This window comes from Somniosus microcephalus, chromosome 12 (genome assembly GCF_052327205.1).
Source record: "Somniosus microcephalus isolate GS21.2 chromosome 12, FLI_Smic_1.0, whole genome shotgun sequence".
Taxonomy (NCBI): Eukaryota; Metazoa; Chordata; class Chondrichthyes; order Squaliformes; family Somniosidae; genus Somniosus; species Somniosus microcephalus.
In genome coordinates, this window is record NC_140998.1 from 137,500,202 (window position 1) to 137,526,415 (window position 26,214).

At 46.7% G+C, this 26,214-nt stretch overlaps 1 protein-coding gene across 1 annotated transcript in view; it reads left to right on the forward strand.

Annotated features, from left to right (window-relative positions):
- The first annotated feature begins 8,230 nt into the window (after positions 1-8,230).
- LOC147109555 (spermine oxidase-like) overlaps positions 8,231-26,214 on the forward strand; it is a 57,657-nt gene continuing 39,673 nt past the window's right edge. The window contains exon 1 of the mRNA XM_086003616.1: positions 8,231-8,415. Within this exon, the coding sequence (XP_085859742.1) occupies positions 8,333-8,415 (83 nt within the window). The 5' untranslated portion in view covers positions 8,231-8,332. The remainder of the gene's footprint in view (positions 8,416-26,214) is intronic.

The following is a 26,214-nucleotide window of genomic DNA, read 5'->3' on the forward strand; positions in this document are numbered from 1 at the left end:
GGACCTGATGGCTTACATCCTAGGGTTTTGAAAGAGGTGGCTATAGAGATAGTGGATGCATTGGTTTTGATCTTCCAGAATTCCCTAGATTCTAGAACGGTCCCCATGGATTGGAAGGTAGCAAATGTAACACCACTATTCAAGAAAGGAGGGAGAGAGAAAACGGGGAACTACAGGCCAGTTAGCCTGACATCAATAGTTGGGAAAATGCTTGAATCTATTATTAGGGACATGGTAACAGGGCACTTAGAAAATCATAATTTATTGGGCAGAGTCAACATGGATTTATTGAAGGGAAATTGTTTTAGATGAATCTGTTAGAGTTTTTTGAGGTTGTAACTAGCAGAGTAGATAAGGGGGAACCAATGGATGCAGTAAATTTGAATTTTCAAAAAGCATTCGATAAGGTGCCACACATGTTATTACATAAAGTTAGGGATCGTGGGATTGGGGGTAATATATTAGCATGGATTGAGCATTGGTTAATGACAGAAAACAGAAAGTAGGAATAAAAGGGTTATTTTCAGGTTGGCAGGCTGTAATTAGTGGGATACTGCAAGGATCAGTGCTTGGGCCTCAGCTATTTACAATCTATATTAATGAATTAGATGAGGGGACCGAGTGCAATGTATCCAAGTTTGCTAACAAAACAAAATTAGGTGGGGAAGAAAGTTGTGAAGCGGATGCAAAGAGGCTGCAAAGGTATATAGACAGGTTTAGTGAGTGGGCATGAACATGGCAGATGGAATATAATGTGGAGAAATGTGAAGTTATCCACTTTGGTAGGAAAAATAGAAAAGGACAATATTTTTTAAATGGTGAGATTGGGAGATGTGGGTATTCAGAGGGACCTGGGTGTCCTTGTTCATGAATCACAGGAAGTTAACAAGCAGATACAACAAGCAATGAAGAAAGCAAATGGTATGTTAGCCTTTACTGCAAAAGCATTGGAGTATTAGAGTAAAGACATCTTACTGCAATTATATAGGACCTTGGTGAGACCAAACCTGGAGTACTGTGTACAGTTTTGGTCTCCTTACCTAAGGAAGGATACGCTTGCCTTAGAGGGAGTGCAATGAAGGTTCACTAAATTGATTCCTGGGATGGGGGGATTGTCCTATGAGGAGAGATTGAATAGACTAGGCCTATATTCCCTAGAGTTTAGAAGAACGAGAGATGACCTCATTGAAACGTATAAAATTCTTAAGGGACTTGACAGGGTAGATGCAGGGAGGATGTTTCCCCTGGCTGGGAAGTCTAGAACTAGGGGTCACAGTCTCAGAATACGGGGTCGGCCATTTAGGACTGAGATGAGGAGAAATTTCTTCACTCAGAATCTGGTGAATCTTTGGAATTCTCTACCCCAGAGGGCTATGGAGGCTCAGTCGTTGAGTATATTCAAGACAGAGATCGATAGATTTTTGGATATTAAGGGAATCAAGGGATATGGGGTTAGTGCAGGAAAGTGGAGATGAGGTGGAAGGTCAGCCATGATCTTATTGAATAGTGGAGCAGGCTCGAGGGGCCGAATGCCCTACTCCTGCTCCTATTTCTTATGTTCTTATAAATTCTGGACAGCATGCCCTCAGCCCTCCCCAAGCACATTTATTCTCGCACTTCCCTTGAATGGGTGAGGATGTGGGCAGGAGGGGGTACTCTGAAAGGAGTGTATATAAAAAAACTATATGGCCTAGAAATTCGGTATAGCCGCGTTTGGGGCGCTAGTCCTGGCGATGCGCAAAGTTTAGCGCCAGGCGCAATTTAGCACCACCTAGCGCGATATTGGGTTGCAGCGCCCCTAAAGGTGATTGCGGCGCTAAATCAGGCGCTGCACGCTACTCTTAAGGCGCTAACCCGGCAGCGCAACCCAATTTCGCGGCGGCGGGGCACAGCGAAGGTGCTGTCAATAATCACTTTCCCTGAGACACACTGGCGCCGGCCAGCTCTTAAAGGGGCAGGTCAATTGGCATCACCAGACACACTCACTGCCTTGTAGGCATTCAAAGCGGTGGGAGCCTACCTGTGGCGCAACAGCCTAGCAAGACATGGAAAGGGTGAGGCAGAGGGCGGAACGCCTCACTGATGGGGCATTGGATGCTTTGGTTGGCGCAGTGGAATCAAGGCCAAGGAAGATGGTCGGAATGTGATTTATGTTTTGGACAGTTTCCCGGGTGTGAGAGGCAGTTATGTGTCAGTGTATTAGTTTTGCTTTCTGTTGCCATAGCTTTCTCATTTTGAAGGAACCACATTTTGTGTAATGAAACACTTTCTTCATTTACAATGGCCATGCCTGCTATTTACATGCATCTTGCCCTTCACAGGCTTGGGTGTATCAGACCGGTTCCATTCCTGTTCTTGGAATGGCAGCAAGCATTCCGTGAGAGGGGCCTAGAAGCTACTTCTGATCAGCCTCTGATGCGCAGCCTGAGAAGAGCCGCTCGCGTAGAAGTTCAGGCCAGCAGGCATCTTCTCAGCCACCGACAGAGATGTCCTGCACCTTATCTGAGGCTGCAGATCTGGCTGAAGCAGCTGGCACAGCTCAGTCACCACCTCCTTTCTAAATCGCAGCCTTCTGACACACTGCTCCTTGTATTGATTTCTTTGTGGGTTCAATGACGAGACATTTATGAAAGAGAATGTCTTTTAATCTAAAGTTTGTTCAACTCTGGTTAACAGCCTTACAGGAGACACCATGCTAGAAATCCATCTAAAACGAAACTAAAACTAAACTGCTTGTCTCTCTCACATGCCCTCTGCTGGTCAGGCATAAGTAATCAATCAGGCAAACATGCTGGTAAGGCATAAATAATCAAACAGGCAAATACCATCACTATTTGCTGATATCATTACATCTCCCTTTCTTAAAACAAAAGTATTTTACTTTTAACTAACAACATGTTTTCTTTGTATTAATCTGCATTTTAACTGTAACACTTAATGAACTTTCATTATCATGATCAAGGTTGTTTAACCTTGTTTTGTGTGTCCACATGAAATATGTAAATACACTAAAACTTGAAGAAAGAATAAGATAACATTACTTCCTTCTATAACAATAGTCCTTAAATTTGCTCAATGAGTCTCTCAGGAGGCTTCACATGTCTTGAGGATTTTCTGATTGATTGTCCTTGAATCTGAGTTGTTGCCTCCGATGATGGTTTCTCAGCTGTGTGATCAGGTTGTTCAACAGTATCAGTCTTTTGACCTGCTGTGTGATCAGGTTGTTCAACAGTATCAGTCTTTTGACCTGCTGTGGCTGGTCCCATGAGAAGATCCCGACGATTTCTTCGCAGAACAGCACCCTCATCTGTCTGAATGGTGTATGATCTTGGTTGAACTTCACTCAGGACAGTTCCCTTCTGAGCCCATATGTTTGTTTTGTCTTTGAACCTTACTTGGTCACCAGTGTGGAGTTCAGGTAGGTTTTGTGTTCCTCTGTCATAGTAGTACTTTTGCTTTTCTTTCTGTTGCTCTTTGAACTTCCTCACTTTCTCCCCCTCTTTTGTTTTCAGGAGGTTCTCCGGGATGGGTAGGTTTGACCTTAGCCGACGTCCCATAAGGAGTTGGGCTGGTGACTTACCACACTCGAGCGGCATTGTGCGGTATACAAGCATGCTCTGGTAGAAGTCAGTTCCACTGTCTTTTGCCTTGTACATCAGTCTTTTCACTGTCTGGACCGATTTTTCCACTAGTCCATTGGACTGTGGAAAGTGAGGACTTGACGTTGTGTGGACAAAGTCCCACTCTTTGGCAAAGTGTCGGAAACTTGCATTGTAAAACTGGGGTCCGTTGTCTGTGAAGACCTCGCTTGCCACGCCATGTCTGGAGAATATGGCTTTCATACATGTTATCACAGCATCTGCAGTGGTGGTGTACAGTCTACCAACCTCTGGATACAGGGAGTAATAGTCTGTGACTACAAGATAGTCCTTCCCTTGACATACGAATAGGTCAGCGCCTACCTTCTGGTAAGGTCTGTCTGGCGCTGGGTGTGGCTTTAGTGGTTTTACCTGATTGCTTGCTCGATATTTCAGGCATATTGTGCAGTTTGACACCTCATTTGTCACATCTTGGTTGACTCGTGGCCAGTACATCACCTCTCGTGCTCTTTTCTTACACTTTTCGATACCCAGATGTCCTCCATGGATCCTTTTTAGCATCTCTTTTCTCAGACTCTTTGGGATAACTATTTTACTTCCTTTGTAGATTATGTCTTCGACCACTGATAGTTCCGCCCTGCAGTTCCAGTACTCTGCCATGTCAGGTGAGCAGTCTTGCTTCATGTTGGGCCATCCATCCAAGATGCTTTTCCTCAGTCATCTCATTGTTTCATCTTTGTTTGTCTCATTCTTTATGAGCTCCATTTTTGCATCTGCTATGGGCAGTGCACTTGTGATCATGTCCACGTAGGCATTCACTTTTTCATCCATTTTGGTGTTTGCGGGCTCTCCTGGGTCTACAGCTCTGGACAACGTGTCTGCTGTATACATCAGCTTACCCGGTGTGTACGCAACATTCAGTGTATAGCGTTGCAGCCTGATCATCATTCTTTGTATTCTAAGCAGACAGCTATTTAGTGGCTCTTGGAACAATGCAATCAAGGGCTTATGGTCAGTCTCTACACTGATTGCTTGTCCTGCCACAAACTGGTGAAATCTTTCACAGGCGTATGTGATGCTGAGCAGCTCCTTTTCTATTTGAGCATATCGCGTCTCCGCGTCTGTCATTGAGCACGATGCATATGCAATGGGTTGCCAGTAGTCATATTTTTGCAGAAGAATGGCACCGAGCCCACTCTGTGATGCATCTGATGATATCTTGATGGGTCTCGCTGGGTCATAAAACATCAGAACTGGTTCCTCTGTGAGCAGTTTCTTTAGATCGCTCCATGACTTCTCATGCTCATGATTCCATTCCCATTCTATGTTCTTTTCAGTTAGTCTTCTCAGTGGCGCCATCTTTTCTGAGAGGTTGGATATGAATTTACCCATGTAGTTGATCATTCCATTAAACCTCTGCACGTCCTTTTTGCATTGTGGCTTTGGCATATTCTCAATGGCGGACACCTTTCTGGGATCTGGTCTGATGCCCTCACTGCTAAGGATATCTCCCACGAATGTCAGTTCTGTCACCCCGAGCTGGCATTTCTCTTTATTCAGCTTCAGGTTTGTTTTCCTTGTTGCTTCCAGCACTTTTTTCAGTCTCTCGTCATGCTCAGTTCTCGTGGTTCCCCATACTATGATGTCATCCATTGATGTATCAACTCCCTCCAGGTGCTCATAAATCATATGGATAGTTTTGTGATACACTTCAGGAGCTGAGGCAATGCCAAATGGTAACCTTAGGAATCTGTATCTGCCAAATGGACTATTGAATGTGCACAGTCTTGAACTTGCTTCATCCAGTTTCCTCTGCCAAAATCCTGATGGTGCATCTAACTTGCTGAAATACCTTACATTTGCAAACTGTGACATGATTTCCTCACGTGTAGGAAGCTTGAAGTGCTCTCTCTTTATTGCTCTGTTTAGATCTCTTGGATCCAGGCAAATTCTGAGCTTTCCATTCTTTTTGTCCACAACGACGAGTGAACTCACCCACTCAGTTGGCTCATCTATCTTCTGAATCATGTTCAGGCTTTCCATCCTGTCCAACTCTGCCTTCAGTTGCTTTTGAAGAGCAAACAGAACTTTTCTGCATGGATGTATGACCGTTGGCATACTTTTATCTACTCTGATCGTGTGTTCTCCTGGAAGGCAGCCTAGACCCTGAAATAGGTCGTTGTACTCTTTCATGAGTTCATCATAGACTGTCTCTCCTTCGCTTTCCACAATGAGGACTCTCTTTACCAGGTTCAGTCTCTCACAGGCTTTTAAACCTAGTATGGCTTGCACATCCTTTGGCACCACGATTAATGCTAGCGTGTGCTCTCTGTCTTTGTGTGTTACTTTGACAATGCATCTTCCTTTCACTGGTATATCAGTACCTGAGTATCCTGTCACTTTCACTTTTATTCCATGTATTTTGGTCTGGGTCTAATTTTCTTAAAATCAGTCTCTGATATCACATTAACTTGTGCTCCAGTATCCAATTTAAATGGAATGTGTATGTCATTCACTTTTAGTGTCAACATCCAGTTTCTTTTTTCTTTTTTGTTTTCAGACACAACATCTACATAGAACTCCTCTATCTCGCTTTCATCTACTGCATGGACCTTGCTTTGTTGCAGTTGGTTCTTGCAGCAACGGGCATAATGGTTGTTTTTGTTGCAACTATTGCATGTTTTACCATATGCTGGACACTTTTTTGGTGGATGCTGTGTACCGCATCGACTACATGACTTTCGATTGTCCCTTTCATTTTTGTTCGCTGGCCACGCCTCTTTTTTCACATTGGCGCTCTTTTTGTTAAACGGTTTGTGTCCGTCCTTACTCACTGCATCCACGTTGCAGCTACTGTCACTGAACAGCTCCTTTGCCTGCGACTTCACAGTCTCTGTAGCCCTACACAGTGCTATGGCTTTTCCCAGGTCTAGATTTTGCTCTCTTAGCAGTCTTTCCCTTAGACCATTATCTGGAATACCACACACCAGTCTGTCTTTTATCAGCGAGCCTGTCAGTCCCCCAAATTCACACGTTTTGCTTCGGTTTCTCAGTTCAGTCACATACTGATCAATAGTCTCTCCCGTTTTCTGTACACATGTGAAAAACCTGTGCCTCTCAAATGTCACGCTACGTTTAGGTATGCAGTAGGCCTCAAACTGTTCCATTATTTTATCCAACTTCATTTTGTCTCCATCAGCAGCGAATGTGAAGTTATTATACACCTCCAGCGCTTCATCACCCACGACATGTAAGAACAGTGACGCTTTCATTTTATCACTTTTCTCGTCAGCTCCGATTACTGATAAATACAACTCCAAACGTTGTTTGAATCTCCTCCAATTTTCAGCCACATTACCTGTCAACTGAAGCTTCGCCGGTGGGTGTAAACCTTCCATTTTTCACTTCGTTAGCTATTCTTCAAAGGTAAGTAACGATGTTCTCTTTTGGCTTGCTAATATGTGGAGAGCTGATTTAACTTCAGATTTTTCCTCTTCATCTCTTTCAATCACTTCTGACACCATGTATTGATTTCTTTGTGGGTTCAATGACGAGACATTTATGAAAGAGAATGTCTTTTAATCTAAAGTTTGTTCAACTCTGGTTAACAGCCTTACAGGAGACACCATGCTAGAAATCCATCTAAAACGAAACTAAAACTAAACTGCTTGTCTCTCTCACATGCCCTCTGCTGGTCAGGCATAAGTAATCAATCAGGCAAACATGCTGGTAAGGCATAAATAATCAAACAGGCAAATACCATCACTATTTGCTGATATCATTACACTCCTCCGGCATGTTCATGTAGGAAAACTGCTGTCGGAAAACCCTGCCAGCGTAAGGTCTGCTGTGGCGACGTCTGTTGGCCCTCCTCCGTCTGGCCATGCCCGCCCCCCTCTCCCAGCGTCTCAGTGCCCTTTCCAGATGATTCAGCAGCAGGACGTTCCCCTCCAATGCAGCCCCCATAATAAGTGCCCACAGGAAGGTTCCCCGTTGTCAAGGCTCACCAACAGCAAAGTGATGGTCAGAAGGCTGAAGATCGTCTGCCTGCGCTGGCTCAGTGGTCAAATGGCTCTCAGTGTGCAGCTCAGCAACTCTTTGTAGCTCTCGAGGAAGTTGTGCTCCAAAAATGGCTGCCGCTTTTAAACCACACCAGTCCCCTTTAAATAACGCTCCTCCAGCCCGAGAGCGACTTGGTAAGGTTCCAGGTAAGCTGTCACTATTAGTGCCAGGTGCTACGGAGGGGGGCGCCACTGAATTTCCGGTCCGGGGCGCCCAAAAGGCGTTGCACACTCAAATGACGTCATAATCAGCCTGCGCCCATGAGCGGGCGCTACGATTTAGCGCCGGCGCTAAATGCATGCTCAATATGGGGCGAGGCGCTAGGCGCCCTGCGCCCGCCCGGAAATTGGCTAGCGCCCCACTTCTCGGCCTCCTTAGGCGTTAATCGGTGGCACTAACAACCGAATTTCTCCCCCTATGTATCTGCTTGTGCCTTTGGCTCATGTGAATCAAACCTATTGCCAAAGCAGGCAAATATTCTAAAGTTCAGTGCATGTCCTGAATATTTACATAAAGGTTACTGAATAATTATTCAGTCAAAGTACAGAAGATTAACTCTACAGAAACTCTTCTCATACTCATCTTTCCACAAAGAAAAATTTGGACACATCTGGGCTACCACCTGAAGTATCACCACGACCTGTTGCTTTTTCGCACATTAATACTGAGCTATGGGGAACGTATCCATCATTTGTTCTTCCATTGCCTTAGTGCTGACAGCACTGATCCTGGGAGAGTATTCTATAGCAGTGCCGTAAGTGTGTCTTTGTTATGGATTAACATCCTTAAATTTAGCTTCCTTTTTCCTTCCTGGTTTACTTTAGGAAAGTCAAACATATGTACTATCTGTGTTAAGTGTGTAAGCAAAGCAAGAGTGTCTGTGTGAAAACCATTACCCTTCAAATTTCTTTAGGGTTTCTCCCAATCAGGTGGCATAACTTTGGTGGAAACCCCTTTTAAATGGTTTATGTGGGATTTCCGATGAAGTTACAGTGCCTGATTGGGAGAACTGAACCACCCCATTCCCCTTTGGAAATGCCGAGCGTTACTGTCTAGTGCAGGTTACAAAGGAATGAATTCAGGAGCAGATTCAGCTCTTTTATCCAAAGCAATATTTCCATTCAACGTTTAACTGGAATCGTCTCTGTTTATTGCTGATCCTGCCTATTGTCGCTTAATTTGTACAAGCTTTTCAGTCACACATTCAATTTTATCACTTTCTTAGTGTGTGTTAACACATTCCTCTGTGATCAATGTAATCAATGTTTCCAGAGAACAACAGAAATGCAAACTACGTATTTGAAAACAATTTTAGTTAGGTTGACAGCAGAGGGTATGTGAACTATTGGATAGTTTTGTCCAAAAGAAATCACCGAAATACTTGAAATTGTATTCTTGTGGAGCTGCTTAGACCTGTGGTAAATCCTTACCATCTCCAATCTTTTGTATAAATCCGTACCAAGCGATGCACAGTTGGAGGGACCAATTATTGAGTGGAAGTGAAAAATTAAAGCTTTCATTCGAACAATGCAGATTATGGAACAATATGATGAAAGATTTTTAAATTGGGAATGGAATGCTAGTGCTGTTGGGGAGGGTTTAAACTAATTTGGCAGGGGGATGGGCACCAGGATGTAGCATTAGAAAGGAGAAACATGGTGCACAAAAGAGTGGGAGATACAGATAGCACGAGAGTAAGAAATAGTACGGTATTAGGTGGGGTCAGACTAAGAGAGAATACAAGAAGGTCTAAGATAGGTTTACAGTGCATGTGTGTAAACACGCGAAGCGTGGTAAATAGGGTTGCAAAATTCCAGGAATTTTTAAAAGAGGAAACTTTCCATGGGAATTTTTGGGAATTTTGGGGAATTTAGAGTTTTTTTGCACACTGATGGTTTTTGTCTCTGACCCTTATATTATCTTTGTCATCAAAATAGACATACTGTTCCATACAAATAAAAACAGGCTTTCAGTACTTTATTTAGGTTATAATTTTGAACTTTATTGAACCCCACAAAAAAGACCCATCTAAAATAAAATAAAAAGAGTGTCACCTAATTTAGTCTGCAATTTGTCCTTATTTTGTCCCTTTGAGTCTCCTACTCATGAGTCTTCTGAGTCGTCTACTCATTCTTATGTTCATTAATAAATAGACATTCTTATTATGAACACAGCTAGCTTTTGCTAGTTACTTTATTGAGCACATGTGGACTAGGTACTGTATCTGTAGAGGCTTCCACCTTGACTGCTGCCTTGTGGGTAGCCTAGTGCCTCATGGGCAATGTAGTCCCAATGTACATACAGCTGGGTAGTGTAGTCTTATTATATACATACAGCTATATACAGCTCTACGGCTCCACCTAGTGTCCACCACAGAATGACATGTTATTGATCACTACACTCATCATTGCTCCTGCTGATTCTCTGACTCTGGCTCTGACGTGTCCATTTCCTCCTCTGTGTCACTGTCTAGCTGTGTGGTGGATACTTCTGTATCTGGCTCAATAAGTTGTAGGTTTGCCCGGATAGCCACCAGTTTCTCCATTCTCTTATTAGTCAGCCTGTTGCGCACCTTTGTATGCGTATTCCCAAAAAGTGACCAGTTTCGTTCAGAGGCCGCTGATGAAGGTGGGATTTGGAGTATCACCGACGCAATGGGTGACAGGGCCTCAGATGCACAAAGTCCCTTCCGTCAGGTATGTGCACTGATATGCTTGCATGATTCCCATATCCCGTCCCCATTCCAAAGACCTTGCTTGGTAGAGAACTTTGCCAGACTTCCCAGAACTTTGCCCACGTCCAGATTGAGGTGGCGTGAGAGGGTAGAAATCACAATGGCCCAGAAACTCGGGTCGGAGGCTTCCCACGGGTGCAAGCCTCCGACCTGCACTTACCTAGTGCACCGGCCGTTGTGCTGTGGGCCCGTGTGGGATTCCAATCCTAGGCCTCCTCCAACTGCCGGTGCGCAGTGCTTGTGTATCCCAGGGACGCAGTTAGTTCGAAGCGTCCCCTGGGATCACGTGGGCCATGGAGACCCAATGGTAGCAGGGAATGCTGCATTCATAAGTTTGACAGGAAGAGCTGTCAAACCTATAAATACTATAAGCCCCAAAACATAACTAAAACTTCAAATAATTTTTTTTTTTAAATCACATTTTAAAAATAACTATAAATTACATGAAATAACTATTTTAAACAATAATTTAAATTTTTGAAAAATTAATTACATTTTCTAACGGGGATAAAAATAAACTTACCTTTCTTTAAAGTATTTAAAAATAATAAACCTGTGGAAAAAATGTTTTCATTTTAATTAATTCACCACTTACCTTGTTAAAAGCAAGCCTTGCGGCTGCTTTTTAAAAGTGTAACTGTTGGAGACTTACCCTCCCGGAGAACCCTGCAAAAAAAACCTAAGTTCGATGCGCACGCGCTGCCTCTCTGGCGTATGCGTTCCACCTGTCAACCCCGTTTTTCAAGGGAACGGAAGTTCTGGTTTCCCGCGCATGCACAGTGCATGCACAAAACCGGCACTTTCGTTAGGCCTACGCATGCGTACTCACGCATGGGGACCCGAATTTCTGGGCCACTGTAAGCGCTGTTGATCTGTTCTCCAGAAAGTATTGGTCTCCCAACATGCTTTGGATCCAGCATGTATGCTGCAGCATGAATCGGCTTGACACAAAATTCTTGACGCGTCTGTATGAATTGAACAATTGCCTTCTCCTCTGCTTTGAGCAGCAGGGATGTGGGTAGGGCAATGCTGATTTGTTCTTTTAAATCAGCAAAAAGCCTGGGAACATCTGACAAGACAGCGTCATCTCCTTCAATCTGAGCAATTGCAGATGCTACTGGTGAGAGCAGTTTAAGGCTGCTAACCAGTCTCTCCCAAAACACATCATCCAGCAGTATTTTCTTGATGGTGGTTTCCATAGCCCCAGACTGGGATATTGCCATTTCTTGCAGCGACTCCTTACCCTCCAGAAGGCTGTTGTACATTATGACAACGCCACCCCATCTAGTGTTGCTGGGCAGCTTCAGTGTGGTGTTCTTGTTCTTTGTTGTTTGCTTGGAGTTGTAGGTTGCTGCAACTACCTGTTTTCCCCTGACATACTTAACAACTTGCTTGGCTCTCTTGTACAGTGTTTCCCTGGTTCTCAAACCCATGATGTCCTTGAGGAGCAGGTTGAACCCATGAGCTGCGCACCCAATAGACGTAATATGAGGGTAGGCCTCCTCCACTTGAGCCCAAGCAGCCTTCATATTCGCAGCATTGTCAGTAACTACTGCAAAGACCTTTTGTGATCCAAGATCGTTGATGACTGCTTTCAGCTCATCAGCAATGTATGTGCCTCTGTGTCTGTTGTCCTTCGTGTCTGTGCTCTTGAAGAACACTGGGAGAAGAGTGGAGACGATGTAGTTTATGATGCCTTCCCCTCATACATTTGACCACCCATCTGAGATAACTGCAACACAGTCTGTCATTTCTATTGTTTCTTTGAGCTTTCCTTGGTCTCTGTTATACTCAGCCTCCAGCAAATAAGTAGACAAAGCATGTCTGGTGGGAGGACAGTATGCAGGGCGAATAATATTGAAAAATCTCTTTCAGTACACATTGGCTGTGAGCATATACAGCTCGAGCAAGGCACTCATCTGCATTCTTCTGGCTATGGTTATCCATTGTATCAAAGAACCTTCCAAGTGGGCCAGGAGTTGCTGATGATAAGGAGCCTGATGCTGAATGTGAACCATCATCTTCTTGAATGGAAGCAGAGGAACTCTGGGCTGACTGCTGTGAGCTTTGAGTGGAAGTTGTTGCATTTGGATAAATGCTGCTGCATCTTTGTGGCATTCTTTACATATGGCTTTGTACAGCGTTTGCACATGTACACAGTCTTTCCATCTTTAATGCCGGGGTAAAATGCTTCCACACATCTGACGGTAACCGTGGCATTGTTCTATGCAGAGAAATAAAGGGCATTCATCTCTGTGTCGCACTGCGGTCGATCAGCACGATTGCAACAGGGTGAGTAAATATTTCCTGATGCTCCATGTGATGGAAGCATAATCTGTGCATGCATGATGCTACATCACCAATAGAGGGAGCTAATTGCTCATCCACTCATCCAACCAATCAGGACACATTTGTTCACAATCACACACAAAACTTGTAATTATTAAAACAAGCCAAGTAAGAAGATAAACATATATTGATTAAGAAATTCCTTAATAATTAAGATTCCATCTCTGTCAGTAATTTTAAGAGAGGACCTGTGGAAAAAAAATGAAAGAAATACAATAAAAAACAATATTATGCTAGCATGTGCTTTTTTGGGTAAAATTTCCAAAATTCCCAAGCTAAACTTCCCGTGGAAAATTTCTGGAAATTTACCGGAAACTTTCCACCCCTTCGCAACCCTAGTGGTAAATAAGGTTGGTGAGCTGCAGGCGTAAATAGCCACATGGGAATATGATGTTGTGGTGATAACGGAAACCTGGCTCAAAAAAGGGTAAGATTGGGTACTAAATATTCCTCGATATATGGGGCTAGATTTTTGGGCAGCCGTCAGGCGGGGTTTCAGGCATGTGGGGGGGGGGGGAAATCCCAAATTCGGGGGTCCCGACACCATCCCGCCCAAAACCCCACCCCACGTAAGTTTCAGGGGCGGCGGGTACCCGCCCTGCACTGGGACCCGCCGAAACCAGGCAGGAAGGGATTAGTGCCAATTAACTGCCTGTTAACAGGTAGTTAACAGGCAGTTTTTAGCCTAATCCCTATTTTGAGGGGTTTCGTGTGGGTTTCCCGACGGCTCCAAACCACGCCAGGTTGGTTCGGCGGGCCGTCGGGTTGTAGGAGTTGGAGGGGTCGCGATGTCAGCACTCAGGTGAGTGATGGGTGCATGAGTGCAAAGGTAAGTGTGTTTGGTGTGTCTAAAGTGTGTAAAGAACTTTTACTTACCTGTACTTACCTTAACAGCCTTTCTTCCTGTAGCCGTCGGGAGCTGCATCGCTCACCCGGCACTTAAAGCTGAACAGCTGCGATCTGTCAAAAGTGACAGCCTTCAGCTTTGAGTGCCGGTAAGAGTTCTAACTGAGTCTATGCAGAATGACTCATGTCAGAACTCAGAGTGTCGGTGTTTCACAGCTTCAAACAGCTGTGAGACACTGATATTTCATCTGTCAAGAACTCTTGACAGATGAAATTGCAGTCTGTGACGTCACCTGTTGCCGAGTGGCCCTTAATTGGCCTGCTGAGCCCGCTGGGTGGGCTCAACAAGGTCAATCAAGGGAAAATCACGTGGATTGGCCGGACGTCGAAGTAGGCGGGTCAAAACCCGAAAGGGGAAGTCCCGCTTTCTTCCCGACAGGTTCGGCAAAATCTACCCCAAGGTGTCAGGAAAGATAGGGAAAGAAAGAAAGGAGGTGGGGTGGCAGTATTGAATAAGGAGAATATTACAGTGCTGGAGAGAGTGGATGTCCTGGAGGGATCAAGGATAAAATCTATTTGGTTAGAGTTAAGAAACAATAGATGTGCCATTACACTACTAGGTGTATTCTATAGGCCACCTACTAGCGAGAAGGATATAGAGGAGCAAATTTGCAGGGAAATTACAGAAAGATGCAAGAACTATAGAGTAGTGATAATGGGGGACTTCAATTATCCTAATATAGTCTAGGATAGTAATAGTGTAAAGGGCAGAGAGGGGAAGAATTTCTGAAGTGTGTTCAGGAGAACTTTCTTGATCAGTACGTTTCCAGCCCGATGAGGAAGGAGGTGTGGTAAACCACTGTTATAGTTATCACTGTATATTGTTCTCACTGTTCTCACTGTCACATCACTACACGAGGTCGCCTCTTGTCGCACTGTTATACCTGGGCTGACCACCTCCGACTCCGCCCATTACCTGCCCAGGTATAAAGGTAGCTGACTGGCTAGTATTCCTCCCTGTTGGATCGGATCACCCACGAGGGTGGGCTCTGTTATTTAGCCAATAAAAACCTTCAGTTACGTTCTTAACTCGTCGCCTTTTATTGGACTAATTGATAGGCATATCAATTTTATTGGCTAAATTTTAAAGATGTCTGATAATGAACAGCAACAGCAAGGAGCTCACCCAGCAGCACAGCAACAGCAGCCTCCAGACAACGGGCCACACCAGCCGGCTTGGCTGCAAGCCTTGAAACCACCATACCTGGATCTAAACCCACAGGCACCAAACTCAGCCAACGACTTCAAACACTGGCTGGACTGCTTCGAATCGTACCTGGAGGAAGCCGTCGTCCCTCAGAGATCCAAACTAAGAGTCCTGAAAGCCCAAGCGAGCCCGAGAGTATATACACTCATCCAGGACATGACTACGTACGACGACGCCATCAACCTACTGAAACAGCAGTACCGGAGCCCGGTAAACTACATGTACACTAGGCATCTCTTAAGATCTCGCCAGCAACAGCCAGGAGAATCGATAGCTGAATTTTCACGAGCGCTGAGACAACTCGGCAGGAACTGTGACTTTAAAGCGGTGACGGCTACTGCGAACATGGAAGACAATGTCCGCGACGCCTTGGTGAGAGGCCTACGTTCCGACTACACACGGCAAAGACTGCTTGAAGCTAAGGACATAGACCTGGACAAGGCCGAAGCCCTCGCCCTCACCCTAGAGGCCACCCAGCAAGACCAGGAAGCGTTTGCCAGGTACTATTCGCGACCCTGGGACTCGGGCCCGACCCCCACCCCACCACCCTTCACAGCGCTGCCCCCGGGACCTACCTCAGCGTCTGCATCACGGATCCGACCGGGCCCGCTAGCCCCGGTACCGGCCCCGACATCAGGCAACCCCGATCGGGCCGCTGGCTGCTTCTTTTGCGGCCAGGAGAAGCATCCGAGGTCGCGCTGCCCAGCCAAAAACTCGACCTGCAAAACCTGCCTCAAGAAAGGCCACTTCTCCAAGGCCTGCAGAAGCAAATCCTCAGAAGCCAGCAGTGCCTCATGCGAACCCTGGGGGCGGCCATCTTTGTGCGGGGCAGCCGAAGCCTGCAGAGCCTCATGGGAAAACCAGGGGCGGCCATCTTTGTGCGGGGCAGCCGAAGCCTGCAGAGCCTCATGGGAACAGCAGGGGCGGCCATCTTTGTGCGGGGCAAACGATTTAAACAGAGCCTCATGTGAACTACGGGGGCCGCCATCTTCGCCGCCATATTGTCATGACAACGACGCGCTCATCTACACCCTAGCTTCCGTGACCCTGGATCAAGCCCGCCCGCACCACCTGGCCAGCTCAATGATGGACATCAAAGTCAACGGCCACGCCACGACCTGCCTGTTCGACAGCGGAAGCACGGAGAGCTTCATCCACCCAGACACGGTGAGCCACTACTCCCTCCCCGTCCTGCCAACGCGCAGCCGCATCTCGATGGCATCGAGGTCGCACGCCACAGACATCAGCGGCTACTGTGTCGTGACATTGTCGGTTAAAGGGACAGAGTATAAAAATTTTAAACTCCTCGTACTCCCCCAGCTGTGCGCTGCCGTCATACTAGGGCTGGACTTCCAATCCCACCTCCAAAGTGTAACCCTAGCATACGGTGGACCCCTCCCCCCACTCACAGTCGACAACCAGCGAAAGTTAAACCGCCCACCGCGTAACACCTGCAGCCTATCCACCCTCAAGGTACCGCCACCTTCCCTGTTCGCTAACCTCACCCCCGACTGCAAACCTGTCGCTACTAAGAGCAGGCGGTACAGCGCTGGGGACAGAGCCTTCATTAGCTCTGAGGTGCAGCGACTCCTGAAAGAGGGCATTATTGAGGGGAGCAGCAGCCCCTGGCGTGCCCAGGTGGTGGTAGTCAAGACCGGCGACAAAAATCGCCTGGTTATCGACTACAGCCAGACCATAAACAGATACACCCAGCTGGACGCATACCCCCTCCCCCGCATATCGGACATGGTCAATGAGATTGCACAATACCGCGTATTCTCGACCATCGACCTCAAGTCGGCCTACCACCAACTCCCCATCAGCCCGGAGGACAGCCAGTACACCGCCTTCGAGGCGAATGGCCGCCTCTACCAATTCCTTAGGGTCCCCTTTGGTGTCACCAACGGGGTCTCGGTTTTCCAACGGGAGATGGACCGGATGGTTGACCAGAACGGACTACAGGCCACTTTCCCCTATCTCGATAACGTCACCATCTGCGGCCGCAACCGGCAGGACCATGACGTGAATCTGGAGAAATTCCTCCGTACGGCCCAACGGCTGAACCTCACCTACAATAAGGAGAAATGCGTGTTTAACACAGCGCGCCTTGCCATCCTTGGCTGTGTAGTAGAGAACGGAGTCATCGGCCCCGACCCCGAAAGAATGCGCCCCCTCATGGAGCTACCCCTCCCCCACTGTCCAAAAGCACTTAGGAGAACCCTGGGGCTTTTCGCCTACTATGCCCAATGGGTACCCAATTATGCGGACAAAGCCAGACCCCTCCTGAAAACCACATCCTTCCCCCTCACGGAAGAGGCGTGCGCGGCCTTCTCCCTCATTAAGGGAGACATAGCCAAGGCCACAATGCACGCAGTGGATGAGTCAATCCCCTTCCAAGTGGAGAGCGATGCATCCGACTTCGCCCTAGCCGCTACCCTTAACCAGGAGGGTAGGCCGGTAGCCTTCTTCTCAAGGACCCTACAGGGCCCCGAGACCCGACACTCGTCGGTCGAGAAGGAAGCCCAGGCAATTGTGGAGGCAGTACGGCGCTGGAGGCACTACTTGGCAGGCAAACGATTTACCCTCCTCACCGACCAACGCTCGGTTGCCTTCATGTTTAATAACAAGCTGAGGGGCAAGATCAAGAACGACAAAATCTTGAGGTGGAGAATCGAGCTTTCCACCTATGATTATGAGATCTTGTACCGGCCCGGTAAACTGAACGACCCCCCTGATGCTCTTTCACGCATTACATGCGCCAGCGCGCAAAGTGATAGACTTCAGACCCTCCACAATGACCTCTGCCACCCCGGAGTCACCAGACTCTACCATTTCATTAAGGCCCGCAACCTGCCATACTCCATCGAGGAGGTCAGGACCATGACCAGGAACTGCCAGATCTGTGCTGAGTGCAAACCGCACTTCTATAAGCCGGACAGAGCAAGCCTGATCAAGGCCACCCGCCCCTTCGAGCGTCTGAGCATCGACTTCAAGGGGCCCCTACCGTCATCCGACCGTAATGTGTACTTCCTCAACATCGTTGATGAGTACTCCCGTTTCCCCTTTGCCTTCCCCTGCCCAGACATGACCAGTAACACGGTCATTAAATGCCTGAACAAACTCTTCGCCTTGTTCGGGTTCCCGAACTATATACATAGTGACCGGGGCGCCTCCTTCATGAGCGAGGAACTCCGTCAGTTCCTATTGGAGAGGGGTATTGCAGCAAGCAGGACCACCAGCTACAACCCCCGAGGGAACGGCCAGGTGGAAAGAGAGAACGCGACGGTATGGAAGGCCACCCTCTTAGCCTTAAAGTCTAAGGGCCTCCCAACCTCCCGCTGGCAAGAGGTCCTCCCGATTGCGCTGCACTCCATCCGGTCACTACTTTGCACTGCCATTAACACCACCCCCCATGCTCGAATGTTTGTCTTCCCCAGGAAGTCGACTACGGGAACCACCCTACCAACCTGGCTGACCTCTCCGGGACCCGTCTTGCTGCGAAAGCACGTGAGGGCCCATAAAACGGACCCCCTGGTCGAGAAGGTGAACCTCCTGCACGCCAACCCCCAGTACGCCTATGTGGCTTACCCAGACGGACGGGAGGACACTGTCTCCTTACGAGACCTCGCACCCTCACCCCCCCCTCCCAACCCCCCGAGTCCAGCCGAGGTAGACGGCATGCCGGAACCCCACGAGCCTTTGCCGACTACGCAGACACCAGCTTTAACACCGGATAATGTAACACCGCCGCTGCGACGATCGGAGAGGCTAACGAAGCCTCCGGACAGACTGACATACCAGAGCTGGTAATACACTTCACCCCGCCGGACTCTAATCTAAACAAGGGGTGAATGTGGTAAACCACTGTTATAGTTATCACTGTATATTGTTCTCACTGTTCTCACTGTCACATCACTACACGAGGTCGCCTCTTGTCGCACTGTTATACCTGGGCTGACCACCTCCGACTCCGCCCATTACCTGCCCAGGTATAAAGGTAGCTGACTGGCTAGTATTCCTCCCTGTTGGATCGGATCACCCACGAGGGTGGGCTCTGTTATTTAGCCAATAAAAACCTTCAGTTACGTTCTTAACTCGTCGCCTTTTATTGGACTAATTGATAGGCATATCAGGAGGCATTGCTAGATCTGGTTCTGTGGAATGAGGTGGGTCAGATGGATCAAGTTTCAGTAGGGGAACATTTAGGGAACAGTGATCACAGTATCATAAGGTTTAGGTTAGCCATGGAAAAGGACAAAGAGCAATCTAGAGTCAAAATACTTAACTGGAGGAGCTCCAATTTCAGTGGGTTGAGAACGGAGCTGGCCCGGTATACAGCGGTGTTCCCCAGGGAACTAGGACAACAGCTTTTCTTGATATATATTAATGATTTGGACTTAGGTGTACAGAGCACTATTTCAAAATTTGCAGAAGACACAAAACTTGAAAGTATAGTGAACAGTGAGGAGGATAGAGATAGACTTCAAGAGAACATAGACAGGATGGTGGAATGGGCGGACACGTGGCAGATGAAGTTTAATGCAGAAAAGTGTGAAGTGATACATTTTGGTAGGAAGAACGAGGAGAGGCAATATAAACTAAAGGATACAATTCTAAAGGGGGTGCAGGAACAGAGAGACTTGGGGGTATATGTGCACAATCTTTGTTGAGAAAGTGATTAAAAAAGGATAAGGGATCCTGGGCTTTATAAATAGAGGCATAGAGTACAAAAACAAGGAAGTTATGATGAACCTTTATAAAACACTGGTTCGGTCACAACTGGAGTATTGGCCCAGAAATTTGGGTCAGGGGCTTCCTGCGGGTGCAAGCCCCCGACCTGCACTTACCTTGCACGCCTGCCGTTGAGCTGTGGGCCCCCGTGGTATTCCGATCCCGGGCCTCCTCCAACTGCCGGCGCGCAGTGATTTCGTATCCCAGGGGCACAGTTAGTTCGATGCGTTCCCCTGGGATCACATGGGCCATGGAGAGCCAATGGTAGCAGGGAATGCTTCATTCATAAGTTTCACAGGAAGACCTGTCAAACCTATAAATACTATAAGCCCCAAAACATCAATAAATCTTCAAATAAATTTTTTTTAAATCACATTTTTAAAATAAACTATAAATTACATGAAATAACTATTTTAAACAATAATTTAAATTTTTGAAAAAAATAATTTTATTTTCTAACGGGGCTAAAAATAAACTTACCTTTCTTTAAAGTATTTAAAAATAATAAACCTGTGGAAAAAATGTTTTAATTTTAATTAATTCACCACTTACCTTGTAAAAAGCAGGCCTTGCACCTGCTTTTTACATGTTTAACTTCTGGAGACTTACCTTCCTGGGAAAACCTGCAAAAAAAACGTAAGTTCAATGCGCACGTGCTGCCTCTCCCGCGCACGCGTTCCACCTCTTAACCCCTTCTTTCAGGGGAACGGAAGTGCCGGTTTCCCGCGCATGCGCAGTGCATGCACAAAACCAGCACTTCCATTGGGCTTACGGGTGAGCACCCCATGCGTACTCACCCGTGGAGACCCGAATTTCTGGGCCATTGTGTCCAGTTCTGGGCACTGCATTTTTGGAAGGGTGTGAAGGCTTTAGAGAGGGTGCAGAAAAGATTCATAAGAATGGTTCCAGGGATGAGGGACTTCAGTTACATGGATAGACTGGAGAAACTGGGGTTGTTCTCCTTAGAGCAAAGAAGATTGAGAAGAGATTTGATAGAGGGGTCAAGACAGAGTAGATAGAGAGAATCTGTTCCCATTGGTGGAAGGGTCGAGAACCAGTGGACACAGATTTTAGATGATTAGCAGAAGGTCCAAAGGCGATACGAGGAAAAACTTTTTTATGCAGCGAGTGGTTAGGGTCGAGAATGCACTGCCTGAAAGGGTGGTGCAGGCAGATTCAATCGTGGCTTTCAAAAGGGAATTGGATAAGTACCTGAAGTAAAAATTTGCAGGGCTACGGGGAAAGGGCGGGGGAGTGGGGCTAGCTGAAGTGCTCTTGCAGAGAGCCGGCACGGGTTCGACTGGCCAAATGGCTTCCTTCTGACCAGAGCGGACCTGCGAGGGAGCAGTGAGCAGCTGAGGAGTTTAAAACCAGCGGCTGATTCAGCGAGGCGAGGCCCGACCAGAGCGGACCTGCGAGGGAGCAGTGAGCAGCTGAGGAGTTTAAAACCGGCGGCTGATTCAGCGAGGCGAGGCCCGACCAGAGCGGACCTGCGAGGGAGCAGTGAGCAGCTGAGGAGTTTAAAACCGGCGGCTGATTCAGCGAGGCGAGGCCCGACCAGAGCAGACCTGCAAGGGAGCAGTGAGCAGCTGAGGAGTTTAAAACTGGCGGCTGATTCAGCGAGGCGAGGCCCGACCAATTCAGCAGCAGGGGAGAGAGGTAAAAAGTAATCCAAGTGTGACGTCACCAGGAAGCAGGTAAGTGATTGGTTGGTGAGTATTTCTTTCTTTCTCCTTTATATTACAAGCTTAAATTCTGCGGTTTATATTTTCTTGGGTCTCTGTGGTATGGTGGGGACAGTTGGTAAATAAGCGCCCTAGAGTATATCTTTAACTGGTGGCATTGAATTAATTAAAATTAATTAAAGGGGTAAGTCATGCCAGGAGAGCCCAGCCCCATGTTATGCTCCTCTTGCTCTATGTGGGAATTCAGGGACGCTGCCAGTGTCCCTGATGACCATGTGTGCCAGAAATGCATCCAGCTGCAGCTACTAACGGGCCGTATGGAGACGCTAGAGCTGCGGGTGGATGGGTTGTGGAGCATTCATGATGCTGAGAGGGTCATGGATTACACGTTTGATGAGTTGGTCATGCCGCAGGGTAGGGCTGCACAAGCAGAAAGGAAATGGGTGACCACCAGGCGGAGCAATAGAAGCAGGCAGGTAGTGCAGGGGACCCCTGTGGCCATCCCCCTTTCAAACAGGTATACCAGTTTGGATACTGTTGAGGGGGATGACTCACCAGGGGAAGGCAGCAGCAGCCAACTTCCTGGCACCAGGGGTGCTTCTGCTGCTCAGGAAGGGAGGAAAAAGAGTGGGAGAGCAATAGTGGTAGGGGATTCTATCGTAAGGGGAACAGATAGGCGTTTCTGTGGCCGTAGACGTGACTCCAGGATGGTTTGTTGCCTCCCTGGTGCCAGGGTCAAGGATGTCACTGAACGGCTGCAGGGCATCCTGAAGGGGGAGGGTGAACAGGCAGAGGTCGTGGTTCACATTGGGACCAGTGACATAGGTAGGAAGAGGGATGAGGTCCTGCAGCAAGAATTTAGGGAGCTAGGTAGCAGATTAAAGAGCAGGACCTCAAAGGTTGTAATCTCTGGATTACTCCCGGTGCCACGTGCTAGTGAGTATAGGAATAGGAGGATAGAGCAGATGAATGCGTGGCTAATGAGTTGGTGCAGGAGGGAGGGCTTTAGTTTCCTGGATCACTGGGCCTGCTTTTGGGGAAGGTGGGACTTGTACAAGTCGGACGGGTTGCACCTGAACCAGAGCGGGACAAATATCCTTGTGGGGAGGTTTGCTAGCACTGTTCGGGGGGGTTTAAACTAAAATGGCAGGGGGTTGGGAACCTGAGCAGGGAGCCAGAGGAAAGGAAAACAGGGATAAAAGCAAAAGATAGGAAGGAGAAAAACAAAAGTGGCAGTCAGAGAAATCAATGGCTTAAATCAAACATGGCCGCAGTAAATAATAATTCTAATAGGTCTAAGAGCGTTAAAAAAACAAGCCTGAAGGCTTTGTGTCTTAATGCGAGGAGCATTTGTAATAAGGTGGATGAATTGGCTGCGCAAATACAGGTAAACAAATATGATTTGGATGGGATTACGGAAACGTGGCTCAAGGATGGCCAAGACTGGGAACTCAACATCCACGGGTATTTGATATTCAGGAAAGATAGGCAAAAAGGAAAGGGAGGTGGGGTAGCATTACTGGTTAAAGAAGGGATTAATACAATTGTAATGAAGTATATTAGCTCTGATGATGTGGAATCTGTATGGGTAGAATTGAGAAATACTAAGGGGGAAAAAACATTAGTGGGAGTGGTATATAGACCTTCAAAAGGTAAGGCGGAGGTTGGGGATGGCATTAAAAGGGAAATTAAAGAAGCGTGCAATAAGGGCACAGCAGTCATCATGGGTGACTTTAATCTACATATAGATTGGGCCAACCAAATTAGTAAAAATACTATGGAGGAGGAATTCCTGGAGTGTTTACGGGATGGTTTCCTGGACCATTATGTCGAGGAACCAACCAGAGATCAGGCCATCTTAGACTGGGTATTATGTAACGAGAAAGGATTAATTAGCAATCTTGTTGTACGAGGCCCCTTGGGTCGGAGCGATCATAATATGATCAAATTCTTCATTAAGATGGAGAATGAAGTAGTTGACTCAGAGACAAAGGTCCTCAATTTAAATAAAGGAAACTACGATGGTCTGAGGAGCGAGTTAACATAGAAACATAGAAGATAGGAGCAGGAGTAGGCCATTCGGCCCTTCGAGCCTGCTCCGCCATTCAATGAGATCATGGCTGATCATCCAAATTCAGTACCCTGTCCCTGCCTTCTCCCCATATCCGTTGATCCCTTTAGCCTTAAGAAATATATCCAACTCTTTTTTGAATATATTTAATGAACTGGCCTCCACCGCCCTCTGTGGCAAAGAATTCCACAGGTTCACTACTCTCTGGGTGAAGAAATTCCTCCTCATTTCAGTCCTAAATGGCTTACCCCTTATCCTTAGACTATGACCCCTGGTTCTGGACTCCCCGGCCATCATAAATATCCTTCCTGCATCTAGGCTGTCCAGGCCTGACAGAATTTTATAGGTTTCAATGAGATCCCCTCTCAATCTTCTAAACTCCAGTGAGTATAATCCCAATCGACACAATCTCTCCTCATACGTCATTCCTGCCATCCCAGGTATCAGCCTGGTGAATCTTCGCTGCACTCCTTCCATGGCAAGAACGTCCTTCCTCAGGTAAGGTGACCAAAACTGCACAGAATACTCAAGGTGCGGTCTCACCAAGGCCCTGTACAACTGCAGCAAGACATCCTTGTTCCTGTACTCGAACCCTCTTGCTACGAAGGCCAACATACCATTTGCCTTCTTAACCGCCTGCTGCACCTGCATGCTTACCTTCAGCGACTGGTGCACAAGAACACCCAGGTCTCTCTGCACTTCCCCTTCTCCCAATCTATTGCCATTCAAATAATAATCTGCCTTCCTGTTTTTGCCACCAAAGTGGATAACCTCACATTTATCCACATTATAGTGCATTTGCCATGTTTCTGCCCAATCACCCAATCTGTCCAAATCGGACTGGAGTTTCACGACATCCTCCTCACAGCTTACCCTCCCACCCAGCTTTGTGTCGTCTGCAAATTTGGAGATATTACATCCAATTCCCTCGGCCAGATCATTACTATATATTGTGAACAGCTGGGGTCCTAGGACTGATCCTTGCGGTATCCCACTAGTCACTGCCTGCCACTCGGAAAACGACCCGTTTATTCCAACTCTTTGCTTTCTGTCCGCCAACCAGTTCCCTATCCAAGTCAATACCTTGCCCCCAATCCCATGTGCCTTAATTTTGCACGCTAATCTCTTATGTGGGACCTTAACGAAAGCCTTCTGAAAGTCCAAATACACCACATCCACTGGTTCTCCCTTATCTATTTTATCAGTTACATCCTCAAAAAATTCCAGTAGATTAGTCAAACATGGTTTACCTTTTGTAAATCCATGTTGACTGTGTCCGATCCTGTCACTGCTTTCCAAGTGCTCTGCTATTACATCTTTTATAATAGATTCTAACATTTTCCCCACTACCGATGTCAGGCTTACCGGTCTATAATTCCCCGCTTTTTCTCTACCACCTTTTTTGAATAGTGGGGTAACATTAGCTACCCTCCAATCCATGGGTAATGTTCCAGAGTCTATCGAGTTCTGGAAGATGACCAGCAATGCATCTACTATTTCTAGGGCCACTTCCTTAAGTACCCTGGGATGTAGATTATCAGGCCCTGGGGATTTATCGGCCTTCAGTCCCATCAATTTTCCTAACACCATTTCCCTACAAATACTGATTTCTTTCAGTTCCACCCTTTCATCAGGCCCTATGTTCCCCGGCATCTCTGGGAGGTTATTTGTGTCCTCCTTTGTGAAGACAGAACCAAAGTATGAATTTAGTTGGTCTGCCATTTCTTTGTTTCCCATTATAAATTCCCCTGATTCTGACTGTAAGGGACCTACGCTTGACTTCACCAATCTTTTTCTCTTCACATATCTATAAAAGCTTTTAGTGTCAGTTTTTATGTTCCCTGATAGCTTACTCTCATATTCTATTTTCCCTTTCTTAATTAATCCCTTTGTCCTCCTTTGTTGAATCCTAAACTGCTCCCAATCCTCAGGATTATTGCTTTTTCTGGCCAATTTATATGTTGTCTCCTTGGATCTTATGCTATCCCTAATTTCCCTTGTTAGCCATGGTTGAGTCACCTTTTTTGTTTTATTTTTATGCCAAACTGGGATGAACAAATTCTGTAGCTCATCCATTCGGTCTTTGAATGTTTGCCATTGCCTATCCACCGTCAACCCTTTGAGTACCATTCCCCAATCAATCCTACCCAACTCACTCCTCAGACCATCGTAGTTTCCTTTATTTAAATTGAGGACCCTTGTCTCTGAGTCAACTACTTCATTCTCCATCTTAATGAAGATTTTGATCATATTATGATCGCTCAGACCCAAGGGGCCTCGTACAACAAGATTGCTAATTAATCCTTTCTCGTTACATAATACCCAGTCTAAGATGGCCTGATCTCTGGTTGGTTCCTCGACATATTGGTCCAGGAAACCATCCCATACACACTCCAGGAATTCCTCCTCCACAGTGTTGTTACTAATTTGGTTGGCCCAATCTATATGTAGATTAAAGTCACCCATGATGACTGCTGTGCCCTTATTGCACGCTTCTTTAATTTCCCTTTTAATGCCATCCCCAACCTCTGCCTTACTGTTGGGAGGTCTATATACCACTCCCACTAATGTTTTTTTCTCCTTAGTATTTCTCAATTCTACCCATACAGATTCCACATCATCAGAGCTAATATCCTTCATTACAATTGTATTAATCCCTTCTTTAACCAGTAATGCTACCCCATCTCCCTTTCCTTTTCGCCTATCTTTCCTGAATATCGAATACCCCTGGATGTTGAGTTCCCAGTCTTGGCCATCCTTGAGCCACGTTTCCGTAATCCCAACCAAATCATATTTGTTTACCTCTATTTGCGCAGCCAATTCGTCCACCTTATTACAAATGCTCCTCGCATTAAGACACAAAGCCTTCA